Source organism: Motacilla alba, chromosome Z (assembly GCF_015832195.1).
Source record: "Motacilla alba alba isolate MOTALB_02 chromosome Z, Motacilla_alba_V1.0_pri, whole genome shotgun sequence".
NCBI lineage: Eukaryota > Metazoa > Chordata > Aves > Passeriformes > Motacillidae > Motacilla > Motacilla alba.
The window spans coordinates 56807332-56825141 of NC_052046.1; the positions used below are offsets into that span (position 1 = coordinate 56807332).

The 17810-nt window shown below is 36.8% G+C and overlaps 1 protein-coding gene across 12 annotated transcripts in view; it reads left to right on the forward strand.

The window, feature by feature from the left end:
- NFIB (nuclear factor I B) overlaps positions 1 to 17810 on the forward strand; it is a 264606-nt gene that overhangs the window by 182159 nt on the left and 64637 nt on the right. For all 12 annotated transcript variants that reach the window (XM_038123583.1, XM_038123589.1, XM_038123585.1 and 9 more), the window contains exon 3: positions 10197 to 10250. In XM_038123583.1, the coding sequence (XP_037979511.1) occupies positions 10197 to 10250 (54 nt within the window). The remainder of the gene's footprint in view (positions 1 to 10196; positions 10251 to 17810) is intronic.

Sequence of the window (17810 nt, forward strand, 5' to 3'; positions counted from 1 at the left end):
AGTAAGATAAGCCAGAATCTATATGAATTTATAATTTCTGCACACACGCACACACATATATGCACAGATACGTGAATATAAAAGGGTTATTAAAATGGAAAGTTCTGTTTGGATTGAATTTTATTTTATATATTTAGCTCGTAGAAAGGTTTCTTTTTTTAGTATTAGAGGGCTTTTAATAAAAATTTAAATCTAGAGTTATAGGAGACGTTGAATATCTAAGGTTACTCATTCTGTAACCATCATTCTCATGTCTTAGAGCTGTTGGGTGGTACAACTTCTTTTGCTTTATACACAGACTAAAACTTGAGTTTCTGATATATTTTCAGTAAACATGTAGAAGGTTTTTTAACTCTGAAGACTTTTTTTTTTAATAGCTGCAGACCAAACCAGTCTTGATAATTTTCTCAAGGTCCTGCTGTGATAGAGTAATGGTAAGGAAATAAGCCTTAGAAACAGTGGATGCTTAAATAATATTCAAGGCACTGGCAAATTACCAGGTGCAGCAAGAATTTTGAGTCAGGGTTTTTGTTCTCCCCTCTGACTCCCCCTTAATTAGCACTCAATTTTTACTCATGCAAAAAGCCCCCAACAACTAGTAAGCAATAAAAATGAAAGCCTTGGAATTTGAGCCATCTGGGTTTTTTTTAGATAAAAAGTAGTATCCTTTTTTCAAGTATATAATACCCTTAGGTACTGCAAGAGCATGTGCCAACTTTTGTAAATAAAACAAAATTGAAAGAGCAAAAGCAGTCTCTGCTGTATATTGAATGGGCAAGCATATTTTAATGTCTTGCAAAACTGCAGCTACTATTGTATCCATCAGGTACAATAGTCCCTGTCAGGACACTTCACCTAACTAGATGATTAGAAAGTTAGGGAAATTAGAAATTAGAGAACTTAAAAGAAGTGATGTGTAATATCCAGTGAAAATGATAGAATTTCAAACAGATGCTGCATGTGATATTAGCCACAAAACTACAGAGCTATCTTGGGCAGGCAGAAATGAATATGATCAAATATGTAATACATTAATATTTTTAAATACTTCTAATAGTTTTTGATATCTTTTGACCAATGCGACTGCAACAGAGGTATTGTTGCTAGCAGGGAGATGAGGAACCTGTGTTCTTTAACATTTCTTTGTTTTAAACTTGAAATTCATGATTTACATGGTTTAAACCAAGATAACTATTTTTCTTTGTAAGTTACGTGCCTTAAAAATAATTCCTTGCATTTATTTGCAGAACATCACTGCACAAACTCAAAACTGAGTTGGTCATACATTTGTATGCTTTAGTCAGTTTTACATTTTAAATTCTTCTGGGGCACATCATTTGACTAGCTGCTTCTAATTTTTATCTACTGTAAAAGGTCAAAGTAGAGAGAAAACTAATTTGTAGTTCATAATTTTTCATCACTATTGCTTCAGTACTTTCTCATCATTTGTTACAAACCTGTGTGTAAACATGGTGCCTGTGAGCACACATGAAATTAAAATCAAGCTTTGAACCACTGGCATGAAGAGCTGGGGTGATTTTTCTCAGCCAGTTCTTGTCTATTACCTACTTAGTGCCTATTAATAGATTTAATCTTTCTTTTGTCATGGTTAGTTTGTTTTAATTGTGAGTGCTGGGGTTTGTGTTTGTGTGTGTCTGTGTGTGTGAGAATATGGTTAGGCGCTGTGGTGCATGTTTTGTCTATGAACTTTTAGATTACAGCAGATGAAATTAAACCCACTTTATAAAGAACATGTGTATATACTTCTATTTGAGATTTTTTTTCACAAAGACCTCTACTAAAAAAATGCGTTACTTGAGGATCCACAGAACTATGGCGTTCCTTATGTCCCATGTCTCTTAGAAGTAAGTTAAGTAGCATACGACTGTAAATGTCTGAACTGCTGGGGAATCTGTCTTTTATTACTGTATGATTTAGTGGAGACTGCAATGCACTTGGAAGAAAAAAAATGCAGGTCTGTCCTACAGTATTGCTGAACTATAATTTTTTTTGTTCTTTTAAACCGTAATTTACCATAAAGTGCCTCATCCAAAACTTGATGGAGCAACTTTTCATTGATTTTAACAGCCTTTGTCTGTGATTCATGTTAACAAAACTGATTTTTTCTTACTACTGTCATCCTTATTCCTGGCCTAAGAATGTTGTGGAAATGTGAATTTTATCTCCTTCAACTCTTTTTGCTTTACAGCTCTACAGTTCAACAGAAAATGAAATCCTTATTGCATGGGACTCAGTGGTAGAATCTACATTAGCTTCCCTGAAACCAGAATCCATGCAATAGGTTCAAGTTGGATGTCAGGAAGAATTTCTTCACAGAAAGGGTGTCTAGAAACTGTAATGGGCTGCCCAGGGAGGTGATGGAGTCACCATCCCTGGAGGTGTTTAAGAAAAGACTGGATCTGTCTCTTACTGCCATGTCTGGCATGTTCTGTCTCTAGCTATCAAGGTGGAATTCAATCACAGGTTGGACTCAATCATCTCAGATGTCTATTCTAACCTAATTGATTCTGTGGTTCTGTAAAAATCTCATCAATTTACATTGCATATACATCAGGGTCAACTCTGTCTTACAGAACAGAATAAAGTGGATGGTTTATTATCTAGCTGAAGGTATATGCAAAGAAATTCCTATTATTTGCTTGCAAATATGAACTTTTAAATTAAAATAATCTATTGTATAATTTCTTCCTTTTCTAAACATCACAGTAAATCTTCCACTGTGTTCTACATTTCGCTTTTGATTTTCTGAAGAATCAGTAAGAAAAGCCCTTTATGAGACATACCTTAACTTAAAAGGTCTTCTTGGTTTCCAAAACCGACTTCTGAAAAGTCGGTTCCAAAACCTACTTCTGACTATAGTAATATCCACAGTATCCTCCAGATGGAGAAGATTAAGCATTCATATCTCATCTTTTCCTACTGAATCCAACAACTTTTGGAAAGAGATGTCATTCTTTCACATTCATCCACATATGGCTTAATACCTATGTAAATCTCTTCTTAATGTACATGTCAAGAAAGAGCTCAGCTAATATTATGAGGTATGGGAAATATTTCTTTCAGGCCATGAAAAAATGTAACCCTTTTCTTAACTTAAAAATATGTGTGTGTGCGTGTGTGTGTATACATATGTGTATATTCCATGCACAACTTATAACACAGCTGGGGAAATTTGTTCAGTTTTCAATACGAGCAACATATGGTCTTAATAAATTGTATAAGAAAAATTTTGAATAAATAAGTGTTGTGACCTATGTCACATAAACAAATAAAGGAATTTAAATTAAAAAGATAAATCTGTGCATGGGATATAAAGCTGAAAATCTTACTATGCATATTGCTATTTTCGTTCTTGTAAGTGCTTCTAGGTCCTTGAATTTCTTTCAACTATATAAAATCTGAATTTACTCCCAGAGCTCCACTTCTTAACTAGGGCAGTTTAAAAACTAAACAAGGATTGAGTCAGTTAATTAATTTAAATGAGATTACAAATCAGAAACACATTACATAGTGTTGATTTAATTACCATTTTTTATTTACCTAATTAAAATACTCTGAAAGAAAGTTAACTGTCTTGACAATGGCCAGTTGGGTGACTTGGCAGAGGCAGATCTGCTGATAAAAGAGGAGGTGAACAGGGAGCCTGCCATGACCTGTTGGGCTCTGATGCCCCAGCCCATCACACACCATCTCACTGCCAGCCCACGTGGCACTGGCATTGCCTCAACAAGCCCAGGTGTGGGGATGGTCCTCCTGTGGCAGAGACATGGGGTTTCACCCAGCCACAGGCGGGCTTCTCTGGGGTGGGAGAGCACGGGGGCATGTGGTGAAATGGGCCAGCTGATGGCTTAATAGCCGTGTCCACAGTCCAAAGCAAACAACTTTAAACTGAATTGGAAACTAAACCCAGCTTCTGCTGGCTATCCTGACTAGCTCCCAGCAGAAGTGCCTTCATGTCCTGAGCCCTAAAGGCTTTGTGAAGTGACTTGCCTGCTTGGGCTAAAGCCTAGGTACCAACACCAACAGACAGCTTAGCTTTCTGGGGTGAGCAGTCAGCTCTGTTCTTTGCTGACTTTTTTGGGTAGGTGAAGGTTAGACAGCAGCACTCTTCTGACGTAAAGAACCCAAGTCACTCTTACAGCTCCTGGTGCAACACATGGGTGCTGATGACACCTGGCTGCAAAGGATCGCCACATCCAGCCTTAAGGGTAGCTCCTACTGTTTCACTGGTCTCCTGAGAGGTCCCAGTCATGCCTCCTGGGTCATTTCTCTATGCTGCTCATCTACCACCAGCTGTATGAATATGAAGCACAATAAAAATGTATAGGACTCTATAACACACTCTTTGTGTAGTTACCCAGTGCAATAGCAGCTGTCTTGTAAACACAGAGGAAGTCCTTGCAGAATAAGGGTAGCAGAACAATGTTTTTAAAAGAAGTCACTGATTCAATGCTGTGGATGTTTCCAGTCTGGGTGTCATGAACACACATTGCTAACAAGTATATACTGTTGGGAAAGATGCAAGGGCAAATATGTCTTTCTCATAGTGAAGCCTTACCTGTTTTTTAAGGTGCTGCTTCCTCCTTCTGCGTACCATATCTCTTCAGGGACATGTAATAATGGAACTCTTTGGGTTGAAAAAGACCTTTAAAATCTTGAAGTCTAACTGTAAACCTAACCTTGCCAAGTGCACCATTAAACTATGCTCCTAACTGTCACATCTATAGGTCTGTGAAATTCCTCCACAGAAGGTGACTTTCTGACTTCCCTGGGTGGCTTATTCCAATGACTGGCCACCTTTTGGTGAATAATTTTTTCCTAGTGTCGAAACTAAACCTCTCTTGGTGCAGCTTGAGGCTATTTCCTCTTGTTTTATCACTTGTTACTTGGGAGAAGAGACTGACCCCCCACCTGGTTACAACCTCCTGTCATCCTCCTGTAGCGGGCAATAATGTTCAGCCTCTTTTTCTCCAGGCTAAACAATGTCATTTCTCTCAGAACTCCTAACAGGGCTTGTGTTCTACCAAACAAATTGGTGGTGGTGAACATTTTATCAGAGGACCTCAAACAGCCAAAAATTTTCTGGAGAAGTATTTGAATTAAGTGTAATGATCTGTGATGATGTGAAAAATAAATCACCCCTCAAGTTAACACACTTATGAAAACAAGGGTGACGCTAGCATTTTCATGTTTGTAGCAGCCTTTCAGTGGATACTATCCACTTTTCAGTGGATAATGCATTAAACCACTTTTAGCTGTCCCTTCACAAGAGCTGGTGTGAATAATGCTATTAGAGTGGTACAGATGGTGTCTCTTGTCAGAGAGAGGAAGGCTACACAAAGAACGACACTGTTTTTCAAAATGAAATTGTTACAATTATTTGGGAAGTTTGTCAAGCCAATCAGTTGCTTTGTCAAGGTAAAATAGTGTAGGCAGTAAAAGGTAGTTATGTAATAAAATTACAGTAATAAGAAGTCAAGGTAATGATTTAAAATACAGGGATGAAATTATTTATCTCTTTGTTTTATGGATTTTTGCAGCTCATATTATTTGCTTTGGAGAAGAGGAAGATGTCTTACTTTTCTTTGCTATGGATGTTCTGGGAGTCTTTGAGAGATCAAGAACAGATTAGACAGGGGCTGAGATGGAAGACATTCTGAGGTCTCTGCCACACTATAGTAACCTGTGCTCTTTTGATCTTCAGGGTACAGCCATTTGCATCAACTGATGTCAGATGGCAAAGTAAGCCTGACAGTCTGGAACGTAGTTGTGATTCTTGTTCATGATAGTGACTCTGTCAGCTATCAAGTGCTGTATGCGAATGTGAAAGTTGAACAACATCATACATGGTTTGATGATGGCCACATCTCTATGGTCACTTATCCCTCACACCAAAATCAGAGACTATCAAAGAGCAAGAATGTATTTACCTGGTGGTGAATGATTAAATTAGTGTCTATCAGCTGAGATCAGCTGAGGCTGATTAAAGGCTATCCTCATAGCCTGTGGCAAATAGAAATGTGTTCAATGAAACCAATGAGAAAGTTCATTTCATTAGTGTCATGCCTGTGGACAATCTACTTATGTTTCCCCAAGACATGGCTTTAGAAAATATTTTTAGATTTTAAAAGATTCTACTGCTACTTGTTTTCAATGCCTTTGATATTATGCTGTAAGACCCTTGAAACCAACATTTCTTGTACAGGATGGGCATAAGGAAGGTGTAGCAGCTTACTTTTTATAGAGAGTATCATATCAGCTGAAAAGTGAAAGGTTAGGTTACTGAGGTGAGCAGCACTAAAAATCCTTCAGGAAGCTGGTGAGCAACAATGTGACTAGCTTGGATTTGCTGGCATGGGTGTCTTTCCTGCTTCTTAAAGACAATGTGGTTTAAAGGGAGAGAGCATCTCATGCTTTGCCATATGGACTTTATGGATACAGCTTTTTAGAATTTTCCTCTGTCTTATGAAGCCAAGACTTTTCCTAGTGTACCACGGGTAAAATGCAAGCTTATTTTCTCACTTGAAGCAGGCCTCAGCAGTCAGTTAGTCTTAACTCTGGCTGCACTGGGAGTTACCTGCACTCACAGATGCTCATTGTGATCAACCCCTGGAAATGAAAACACAGGAAAAAAATTAAGTATTAAGTATATGTCAGCTTCTTGTCTCATCCTTTCGTACAGTCTCCTAGAAGCAAGAGTAATTTGAATGTCTGGGAGATAGCCATGCTGAATCATGATAAGTTATACATAAAGTTCAGGGTTACATGACCTATTAAAAGTAAAGACTGGCTTGAACCTGTTTCATATAAATTGTTCATCCATGGGGCAATACCTTATCAAAAATAAGTTTTATCAGTCAGCACCAAGAAGAGCAGAGTAGAAGATGTGCTACTGTAGCTGTGAGGTGTACATGAAAGCCATTTTGGGCAAATGGTGTGTATAGGAGACTTTTTGCTCCCTATCAACTACTACTACAACAACAACAGCAACAACAAAACTAAGGGAACTTACAGTTGGGAGCTACCTAAATGAAAGTAATGCAAATATGAGTTTCATTGTATAAACATGATGGGATTTGATTGGCTTCTATTTGTGTATCTCTTCATTCAGCTTCTCACTTATGGAGTTGCTTGGGTTTTCTTTTGGTGGTTTAATTTCTTTTGCTCTTAGTTGTTTGGTATTTTTTTATTTTTTAATTTTTTAATGTGTAAAAGTTTTATTTGCTGGGACAATTGAATGCAAATCCAGCTAGATAGACAATGAATTTGTTGTATGTCTTTCTCCATCTCCCCTTCCTGGAAGAAAGGCCTCATATTGTTAATTAGTGGTCTTGTACAGATGAGGACAAAGAAAGATTCAAAGTGTCTTAACAAGTCTTTTACTTCTGTAGCTTCTGTGGCTTCCCAAAAATGCCTCTTACTCCCTCTTTTAGAAGAGCATTGCTCCAATGTATCTGTTCATTCAGTGTTCTGTTTATATGAAGTTATATTAATATCATTTAATCCTATAATGACCATGATTCTTTTGTACTTTGCAAAGCTATTTGCATCCAATCAACACAGAAGAGTGCTTTGTAATTACTGACATTGGTAAGAGAATTGGATCATCACAGGCCATCTCAAGTCTGTGTCTTTCATCTTGAGGATCAGATGTTTCTCTGTGTTTTAAGTGCAGAGTTCCATAGCTGGATGCTCTCATATAGAATAAAAGTCTTTGATTTTTCAACTGCATTTAGTGAAGGCTTAGATAAGTTCCTTCTCATGTTGTTCTTCAGTAATCATTCACTTTCTCAAAATCTCATTGAGATCCCAAAAAACACAGATTGCACAGATTGAGAATCAATACATAAAAGCCATGATTACTGAGTAGTTAACAAAACCCAAAGCTAAGTCTGACTGGAAAATTATAGTAAATAGCCAACTGCTTATCCGTATAATTAGAAAATTCTTTGCTAAATTTCTTACTATAATAACAATTGTTCAAACTGCCATTAATCTTTAAATCCTGGATACAGAAACTAGAAGTAAAGGCAAAATGCTGTGCAAGATCTGAAAAATTACTTCACTTTCTTCTTTTTTTAAGTGAATTTTAACAGGAGAAAACTTCAAAAGTTATTTTCTGGTAGGTGTCATTAATTCAGTTTCAAATCTCTGTGATCCTGAAGCTATGTTGTTCAAGATTTATTGGTTTTATCTACTACCACATTGACAGTTCATTTAGCCATATATCTGCAGTAGTTTTACACTTTGAGCATTACTGTGTAAAATTAATCCTCTCTTATAATTTGAATTTAAATAATGGTATGTATAGTTTGCAGACTCAAAGAATGCCTATTAGTAGTACATCAAATTCACACAGGAAAAATAATGATTCTCCACAAATTGGTCCATATGTGGAGAAACATTAGATCTTAGCATTTCTTGTAGCTGATTATGTTTTCAAATTAACTTGATTTAATTCTTTTAAGGGAAGTATCACATCATGCAAAGAACCAGACATACTGAATGGCTGCATACTGTGCTGCACAGTGGGGCACTCTTGTACCCAGGTGCCAAACCATGGTAAGGGCAGAATCAAACTCACAGTCTCGCCCTTCATGTTTCCTGCCCAAGGCTGAAGAAGATAAATGAAATTTCATGGGAAATTCCCTATTCAATGTGCATTTTATTGTCCACAAGAGTGATTTGATTCAGTATTGGAAAAGTTAGGTTTGTTTGTTTTATTTTTAAGACCATTGAAACTGAGTTTTGCATGTGCCTTGGAATTCCAGTACTCGGGTAGCTACCCAGATGTATATATTTTGGGATGACTGCCATTCAGATCAACTTAGTAGAACCTGAGCTGTGAAAAGGATTTCCATTTCAGTTAAAATCTTCTGTAGAATCAAGCTTGTGTTAACTTAAAGTGTTTGAGAGACATGTGAGTCAAGCCATGCTTATGAAGATGCATAAGAGAATTCAATGAACTTCTTGTAGCAGGTGGAGGGTATCCCTCATTCTAAGATGAGGACTACATCAGCTATAAGAAGTAATGGTAATTGAAGGAAAAATATTTGTTGATATAAACTTTCTTTCTTTTCTATATTATTTATTCTTTAATTTGGGCACTGTAAGCAGCAACATCTCTACATCCATCTGGAGTTCATTTGGTAGTAGCAGTTTCTATGGTGCTATGATGCAATCTTTTGGTGGTCTTATGCTATTAATAGCACCACTACATTTAAGAAAATTGGTATTTTTATTCAGACTCTAGAACAGCTCCAAAACCAGCCTGTATGTGGAAAAAATGGTGGTGCCTAATTTATTTTCTTCCTCTCTGCCTTTTTTGTTTTTTATATCTTTGTTAATTTCTTGCAGTGGAGCAGGGTTTTGTTGTATTATTGATGTGGGAATACAGTGAAAAGTAGATGTTTTTAAAAGAAATTGTTTTTATGAATAAGGATATAATTTATTATTTAGTCTATTAATGTGAAATTACATTCTCCTCTTGATTCAGTAGGTGCATGTATGGTGCATTTAGGTTCATGTAGGTGCATGTAGGTGCAAAAGAACACAGTTTGAAGTCTATAGTATTTGAGTTTTGTTAGGTTTTTATGTTACATAATCTTAATTTCACAACAGCAGTTCTCACAGGCTAGGAACACAAAGACCCTATTGTATTTAAACAGACTGTCATATCCTCATTGCAGTCATGAGTCTGTGGAAGCATTATAGGCCTTTGTGCTTTAAGGAAAAGCTAAAGCAAAAGGCCTCATCATTGCAAGCAACACTAGTTGCCTGATCCAGTGTGTCTTTCTGGTCATTGCCTGAGAAGTTACCTCTGCTTTACTCATTATGCAATATTATATTTGGGGGATGGAGGGAAAGGGAATGAAAAGCTACCCTTGTAAATGTGTTTACAACTTTAGTATTTAACTGAATGACTCTCTTGTCCTTATTCAGTGATCTATAAGTTCCTCTTCCTAGGATCATTGCATCTTTCACAATATTTCTACCTCTGCATAAAATAGGTTACAGGTTGAGTGTTTGTTCAATAATGCGTCACATAGAAAGTCAGGGAAATGACCTTTAAAGAATAAAGTAAAGCATTAGTTTAATAGTTAATAGAGGGTATTGAAAGATTGTGAGATACTTGCAAAACAAATTATTAAAACATTTCTTTAATTTCTTTATAGATTCTGGACAACCAGGAAGTCCAAGCCACAATGATCCTGCCAAGAATCCACCAGGTAAATATAAGTCCAGAACATGTGCATCTAACATTGTTTGAGAACAATGATATTACTGATAATAGCTAAAGACAGTTTAATGGGTCAGCAAACTAACTTGCACTGGTAAGTATAATCAGGATAAATTGTGATACTTTACTTCTTCTAAACTGGCAGTGCCTTAATTGCTTTTTCATCAACATTAATTTTATCTAAGGAGTTTTTCTTTCATCTCATGGTTTTAGAATTTTATAAGTGGGGATGGGTAAGGAAGTGGGAGTAAGGAAACAAGATCCCAAATAACTTTATTTTTATAAAAGTCTTCCAATGCTACCAGTTTTCTTTCATCTCAGGCAAAAGAAAATTGACCTATGTTTAAAGTCGATGACTGAGCTATCAGCTTTTTTACTTTTCATTTGTGCTTTATAATGTAAAAATGCGTTAATTTAAAATTATTTTTTGGCATCAGCTCAGAGCAGTCTTTGAACATGTTAATGCATCATGGCTTGTGACACTTGATATTCCTTTGAGAGAGATGTTAGTGTAAATGGTTCTCTCAAGGATTCTTTTAAAATAAAAACACAAGAGAAAATCAAACCCAAGCTTTGCCAGTCCAGTCTGTTTAGGCAAAAGGTTCCTTGAATTTTTTATGAGGCTATCCTTCTAATCAGTTGGGCTGTGCTAGTAAATCTTGTAAACCTTTGCCATGTTATGAATTTTATCAGACTAATAAAAACAATTGTGACAGACACACTATCACTTCTTAATGACCAAGGAGTGACTCTACCCACCATCACCAGATTGTATCTTCTCTTTTTAGCTCTCAGAAGATGTGTGTATCTGAAACAAGCTGCAACTAACTCAGTTTGATCTTCTAAATCATAAATGAACCATATTCTGATGAGGACGTAATTTTGTGTTGCTGGGCTGTTAACATATACATGGATATTTTCTGGATCTATTACAACATTAAAATAAACAGTCTGCTTTGTGATTGTACAGTTTTGTACTATGCATATCATCAAAGTTTTCTCTATTTGTGAAATATGTCATGTGTATTGTGTGTGAATATCCAAAAGTGGGAGAACCATCAAAGATTGTTATACAAAAAGTCATATTCTTTTAATATAAATCCCAGATACGTATACTTGAAGATAGCAGATGTATTTTAGAGGAAAGAGGGCAAAACAAGTCAAATAACATCATTCTGAGCTCTAATGCAAGTGATATTTTTTTTCTTTAAGGGATCATGCAGGCTTGTTATCAGCTTCAATTGGAGAGTTTGATGCTGTTTCTTTCCAAACTGTGTGGGATTTTGAGTGAATTTTTTTTATATTAAATACATACCTACATTATGTAGAATAGTGGTTTAAAAACCCAAAGGAGCAAATTTACTCATAAAATAAAATGAAAAGTTTCTCTATGGATAATTACTGTTTTTGAAACTTAGACAATTTAACCGTAGAAAATTGATTTGCTTTTAGAACATCCCTGTAAGTGCAAGAAAAGCCAAATGCATTACCTACCGCTTGTAACTTTGAAGGATTTTTTTGTAGCTTCTGGGTTTGGGAAGCTGAAGGCAGAGTCAACTCTTCTTCAACATGTTCTAAAATTCTGGTTTTGAAGTGCCGTTTAGCATTTGGAGTAGGAAGCTAGCACTATGTATTTTACTAGTGAGGATCACACCCTATAGTGAGTCTAGTCTCTCCAACCCTCAGCCTTAACTCCAGTAATCTTATTGCCAGTAACAGAGACCTGGGGAGGCAGCAGACAAGCTGTATAGGCTTTCTCGTGGACAGACTTGTGGGTCAAGATGTAATGTTTGACAAACTCCACTCTCTCAGAAGGTGGAGGAACATAGAAAGCAGATAAATCTGAAACATCATGAAACTTTCTGCTTAAAATATTTCTCATGATTTGGAGTCACTGCAGCCAGTGTTATCCCTTTGCTGCCAAGTGGGGACAGAAAATAGAAGCTGTGCCTTGGTTCCCTTGGAACCCTTCATTTAAGCAGAGACAGAAGGATAATTGAAGGACATCTGTTGGAGGATGACCTTCTAGCTTTGTTCAGCTTCCCTGTGTAATACTATTTTGGAGTTAAACTGGCAAGGTGAAAGTGATGTGGTTTGTGGGATAGCAGAGTACAGGACTTCTGGTGCTGTGCAGGAGAATGAGAAGGAATTGCATGCCATTCAGCTTCCCTGGGAAAAGCACTACTGTCCTATTCTTTCCTACTAAACTTCACACGATTCTTATTATTAGAGCCAGACAGTCGCTTCTGTCAGAACCCTAGGGGATATCCACTCTGAGGTTTGTTTTCAGTCCCAGGCCAGGAGTATGTGGATTGGTAGTGCCAGGAGGGTTGTTCTTCTATCATGTTTTGTTCTAGTGCCTGTATGTCAAGGAGCCAGGCTGCTGGCAAGGGATGTGTGCTGTTAGCTTTTGGATGCCACCACTTCCACAAAGAACTGCCAAAGAAGAGGTTGCTGGAAACTGAGTGGTACTTGGCAAAGCTGTTGGTGTTGAGAGTGTTTTTTTTCTAGGTTTGGCAAGACTGTTGCATTCTTTAGGGTGTCTGGTAATTTGCTGTCCTAACAACAAGTTGGAGAGAGGGTAGTGTCACTTGCCAAACAAAAGAACATGAAGAGCATTTGTTGGAATTCTTTACAATATCTTCCTAAAAATACATTGAATATTTTGATAGCTCAATGCTTATCACTATAAGACCTGTGGTATAGCTTGTGGTGATAGTTATATGTAGCTTTTGTAGCTACATCCAGGGGTATCCTCCTCTAAGCTTTATTTTTCAATACCTTTGAATTATTTTTAATAAAATATATTTTAAAATATATATTTGTATTACCATATTTTTATAAAGATTGACTCTTGTTTTTCAGAGAGCTGGGTTGCAAATTTTGCTTCCCTGCAGGTACTATTAAATAAGTTCCAGACAGATAGATGAGCAGAACTGAACTGAGAGAGGAGAAAAATCTGAACACTACTATTGTCTGCATCAGCCTTCAAGTTCCTGGTATCTAAAAGTTTGTGCTGTGCTAGCACAGTTCTAACCATTAAAAGTTTACATTATTTAAAAGAGAGAATGGACATGACAAAGACCCCATTGAGGGCGTCTGAACAGATAGAGGCACACCTGATTAGAAGTTTGAAAATGCCTATAAACCTGCGCACAAAAATAAACACCAGCAAGCCACCAAAACCCAAATGTAACCAAAGTGCTTTAGGTCTATCTTGCTTCTAACTTTGTGCTCAGAATGTTCTGAGCTATAGCTGTAGCAGTCTGTTAAAGGTAACCTAGTGTGGCAGTTTCAGTCTAACACTGCATTATTATTTACGCCCTGCAAGTTCCATAGGTCTTTTATACAGTTTAAGAAAATCTAAAAAATAAGTTTTCACGAGTGTATCTGGAAATATGTGCAGTGGTGTGGCAGGATATCTGCTGAAGACAGAAGATGATGTCTTTCAGTAAATTAATCTCTTAAGCATAAGAAAATTTTGAAGGTGAGTAAAAAGAAAAATGGTAATTAAGCTAATGGTATTGATCCCAACCATAACAATATGGTCCTCAAAGATACACCTAGTTCTTCTAGGTGAGGATTTTCTGGATTTTGCTTTGCTTTATTATTCTTTCCCTTTCTGCCTGCTGGTCACAATGACTTGATATTAATAAGACTTCATGCTATTTGCCATTGCTTTGATGTTGCTGCTCAGCAGATTTGATTTATAGATCAGCATTAACACGACTGTGTCCAGTTGTTTCTGTGTTGCTCAAATCTCTGAAGACAGCCTTTTTAAGCAACTAAAATAGGAGTAAGAAGTAGCAATATTGATGGAGTTAAACACTGTGTAGATAGGACAGTGAAGAGACTCAATTACCTGTGAGGTTAATTTCAAATCAGTTTTTAATGGATGCCTTCTAGATTTTTGAGCCATTTTTTGTCCAGCAATGGGGAATACAAAAGACAGCTTTTCAGAAAGGGCAAAGGAAACCTAGCCATCCTGACACAGACAAGTATGAGCCTTTTTGGTGAGGGAAGATGAATGTGTTGAGATTTTTCCTTTTATCCAAGCAGATGAGTTCAGAGGTTACTAAAGCTATGTTTCCCAGCGAGTGGCAAACACTAAGTTTTTTACTTGTTTGTACTTTTTTTCTCGATAGAATTTATTCCATTTTAGCTGGTTTAAAAATATTTTCATATAAATTTTTTATGACTGTAAGATAAGTCAGGATGCAGAGACCTCAGGTTTGAGCTTTTGTGCTAATAAATATTAAATTATTTATATAGAATAACACTTATAGATGAAGAGATTGACAAACAGTCTCTGCCTCTTTGCCCTTCATTACACCCCATTGGTTTCCTTCTTTCCTTCGCAATAACCTTTCCTTCGCAATAACCCAGGATATGTTGTCAGGGAATTTGCCTAGAGATAAAATCCTTAATCTGAATGAGGCATAGGTAGTTGAAGCCCCAGCCTCACTGTCCTGGAATTGTTTTTCCTCTTCTATTTTCCCTAGAAATTTCATTTTAGGAACATCTTCCAAAGAAGACTTGAGTGAAATCGCCAGCTCTGAAGTTTGTTTTATTTGTTTTTTAATTAAAGAAGGTGTTGCCAAAAAGCTTGCAACGAGCCTCACCTATCTGTCAATATGCAAATCTCTCTTGCAGCTGTAGAGCCCCAAAAGCTTTCCTTGCACTTTCATATGGCCTAGCAGCCATTGGGTGAACATTATTTTTGGATCAAGCCCTTAGAAGTGTGTAATAGATTTGTCTATATATTTCTGTTTCTGATAGAAGTATTTCAGTTTTAAGTTTTAGAATGTGTAGTTTCAGAAATAACCTCTGCAGAGGAACGTGGTCTCAACCTTTGCACCCTTTTGGGAATGCAATAACCAAATGTCTTTGAGTTTTGAATGTCTCAGACCACAGATACTTTCATTATTTTATTCTATTGCAAGCTACCCTCTTGTGGGTAGAGAATTAGCCCCATAATTAATTGGAATAGAGGAGATATTCCCTGGCCTCATAATTGTAAGCAACTTTTCTTGTGGAATCGATGATGTCATAGTAGCAGTATAGGGAATTCAAACAGAATTGTATTTAAATAAACAAATATTTACATCTTTTTCAGCATGGGAGTAGATATCCTGAAATGCTTGCTGTTTCTCATATGCTTGTAGCTGTGCCATCTCAGATAGTGATCTTCAAATAAAACAGGGTTGAGTTTAGTCAGATCTTGATTTTCTGTGAAATTCTCCCTTTCCCAAATGCTCTATGAACTAGTAATGTCAGAGGTTGAGAGATGATACTTTATCAGCTTCCCAGCAGTGAGCTGGAGGGGGTCGGGTGGGGCATTCTGGAGTCAGTGCCCAGCTGTGCTGTCTTGGCACTCATAAACCTGCACAGGTTGTACAGCCTCCTTTCCAAAAGAAAGTTTTTGGCCTTTCGGGATGGTTTGGAATTCAGTGTGGGTAATTACTACTGTGTGCTGGTGTAGGATTACTTTTACATTATTGTTTTCATTGGCTGTCCTTCTTTATGAAACTGCTGTGTGCATAAAGGATGGTGTGATCAATTCTCATACTGTTTCAGATGCTGTTGTGTTCAATGGTGGATGTGATGGTTTTACTTCAAAACATGCACAGAGAAAGAATTTACTAAAAAATTATCAGTTAGAATTCCAGAAACCTGCTTTGGCATCAGAAAACTCCCTTTTGGTACTTACTAGTCCTATAGATGTTAGAAAGCAGTTCCCCCAACTTTTTCTTAAATATTGGCTGTAGTTTTGGTATATTCTGAGACACTCTGGAACAGAAAGCAATATGGGTATGTGTTACTTACCCTTTCTGTTTTCTTGCTAGGTTTCAGGACAACTCACTGCTTGAATTCTAGCCATGGATTTCAGAATCCATTAAACCTGCTTTTACTTCTTCAAATTAATTCAACACAGATGACTATTGTTCTGGCTATAATTTTGTGTATGTCAGAATCCTAATTTATTTCTGAAAATGGCACATTTGGCTTTTTAATTCCTAATTGTGTTGAAAGTTCAGTGGAGTCAGGGGGTCTTTTTGCAATTTTGTTTCCTGCCCCAGTTATGACATTATTGCAACTTCCAGAGAAAAAGAGCCCAAACCAAACTGTGAGTATGCTACATGACTGCAGAATGTTGTATGATAACAAAAATAGCCTCATTCTCTAGGCAGACCTTAGTTCAACTGTTTCAATGATAACATCACTGAAATCTTCCCTGTCACTACTTGGCAAACAGTATCGACCCATATCAGTCTTTAAGATACTCTGTTTTGGTAGCAACCTGTTTCTGGTACTATTTTTCAGTTACTGGTTTCAAAATGCCTACGGTAACAAGAAAACAAGCTGTTTGTCTGCTGACTGTATTTTGACTTATAAACAATGTGAGACTAAGTTTTCCCTACCACTTCTGACTGTAAATAGTATCTGTACAAAGCTGTAGCTAGCAGCATTACCCTGCATAACTAAAAGTTTAGGTACAGCTGTCTGCTATAACTCAGAGCTTTCAGCCTTTCTTCTCACGGTAGCTCCTGATGTTGTATATATTTTTCTTACTGCTAGTAAGTCTATTTGCTATTCTATAATTCCTCTTTTTAAAGATTCAGAAATAAAAGTATATTAATACACATTGTTTCCAATACTGGTTGGGTCTTCACCCTTCTTTTATAAGTTGCTCAAAACCAAGGCAGTATCAATGAGAAAACTGTATTTATAATCGTACCAGGAAACAGTTTTATGGTTAGGTGGTAGCCAATATGCAGCAGAACATAAACAGGCATTCTATTCATAAAAGCACAATTAAATCAGAAGACATAAAAAGATTGGTTAAAATTTTTCAAAGCTAAATGTCACTAGTAAGCTTTCAAGTAATGTGAGAACAAGCTTGTTAGAGTAATTGTTTCAGCAAACTGAAATTTTTCAGTCAGTTGAAACTACTTTATTTCCTTCCCCTTCCCAACCCTTTAGCTCTTTGTGTGGTTAGAGCGGTTAAAAGCTGCACGTGGAACTCATCTCTTCAAGGTGTAGTACAAGGCATAGTGCAGAAATAGAGTGGGTGAGGTGCAAGGACTAGGGCAGTAACTTCTACAGCAGTTGGAGGCATTGCTGAAGATTTCTCCCTTTACTGACTGTGTACGGAAGCTTGATCAGAACTGCTGTTTGTCTTAACCTGTTCTTTCATTGGTGATGCCACTGGCCTGGCCATTGTGGAAATGTATGGAAAGAGTATTTTTCATGAGTGAGTTTTCTTTAAAAAAGATAAGGAGAGAAAGATTTTATAGTGTCCTTGTACAATAACTAGGAGAAAATTATGTAAAAAATCCACTCTTATATATGGATTTTGGAAGTTAGTGACTCTTTATACAAGATCTCACTACAGCAGTTTTGTCAGACATTCTCCTTTGGCAGAAATCAGATTTTTAAAAATAATGACAATTAGTATAATGCATTTCAGAGTGCCATCTCTCAGGCAGGATGGGTATTATTAAATAACAATACTCAATGCTTTCCTTAGGTTTGGATGATAAAGAGA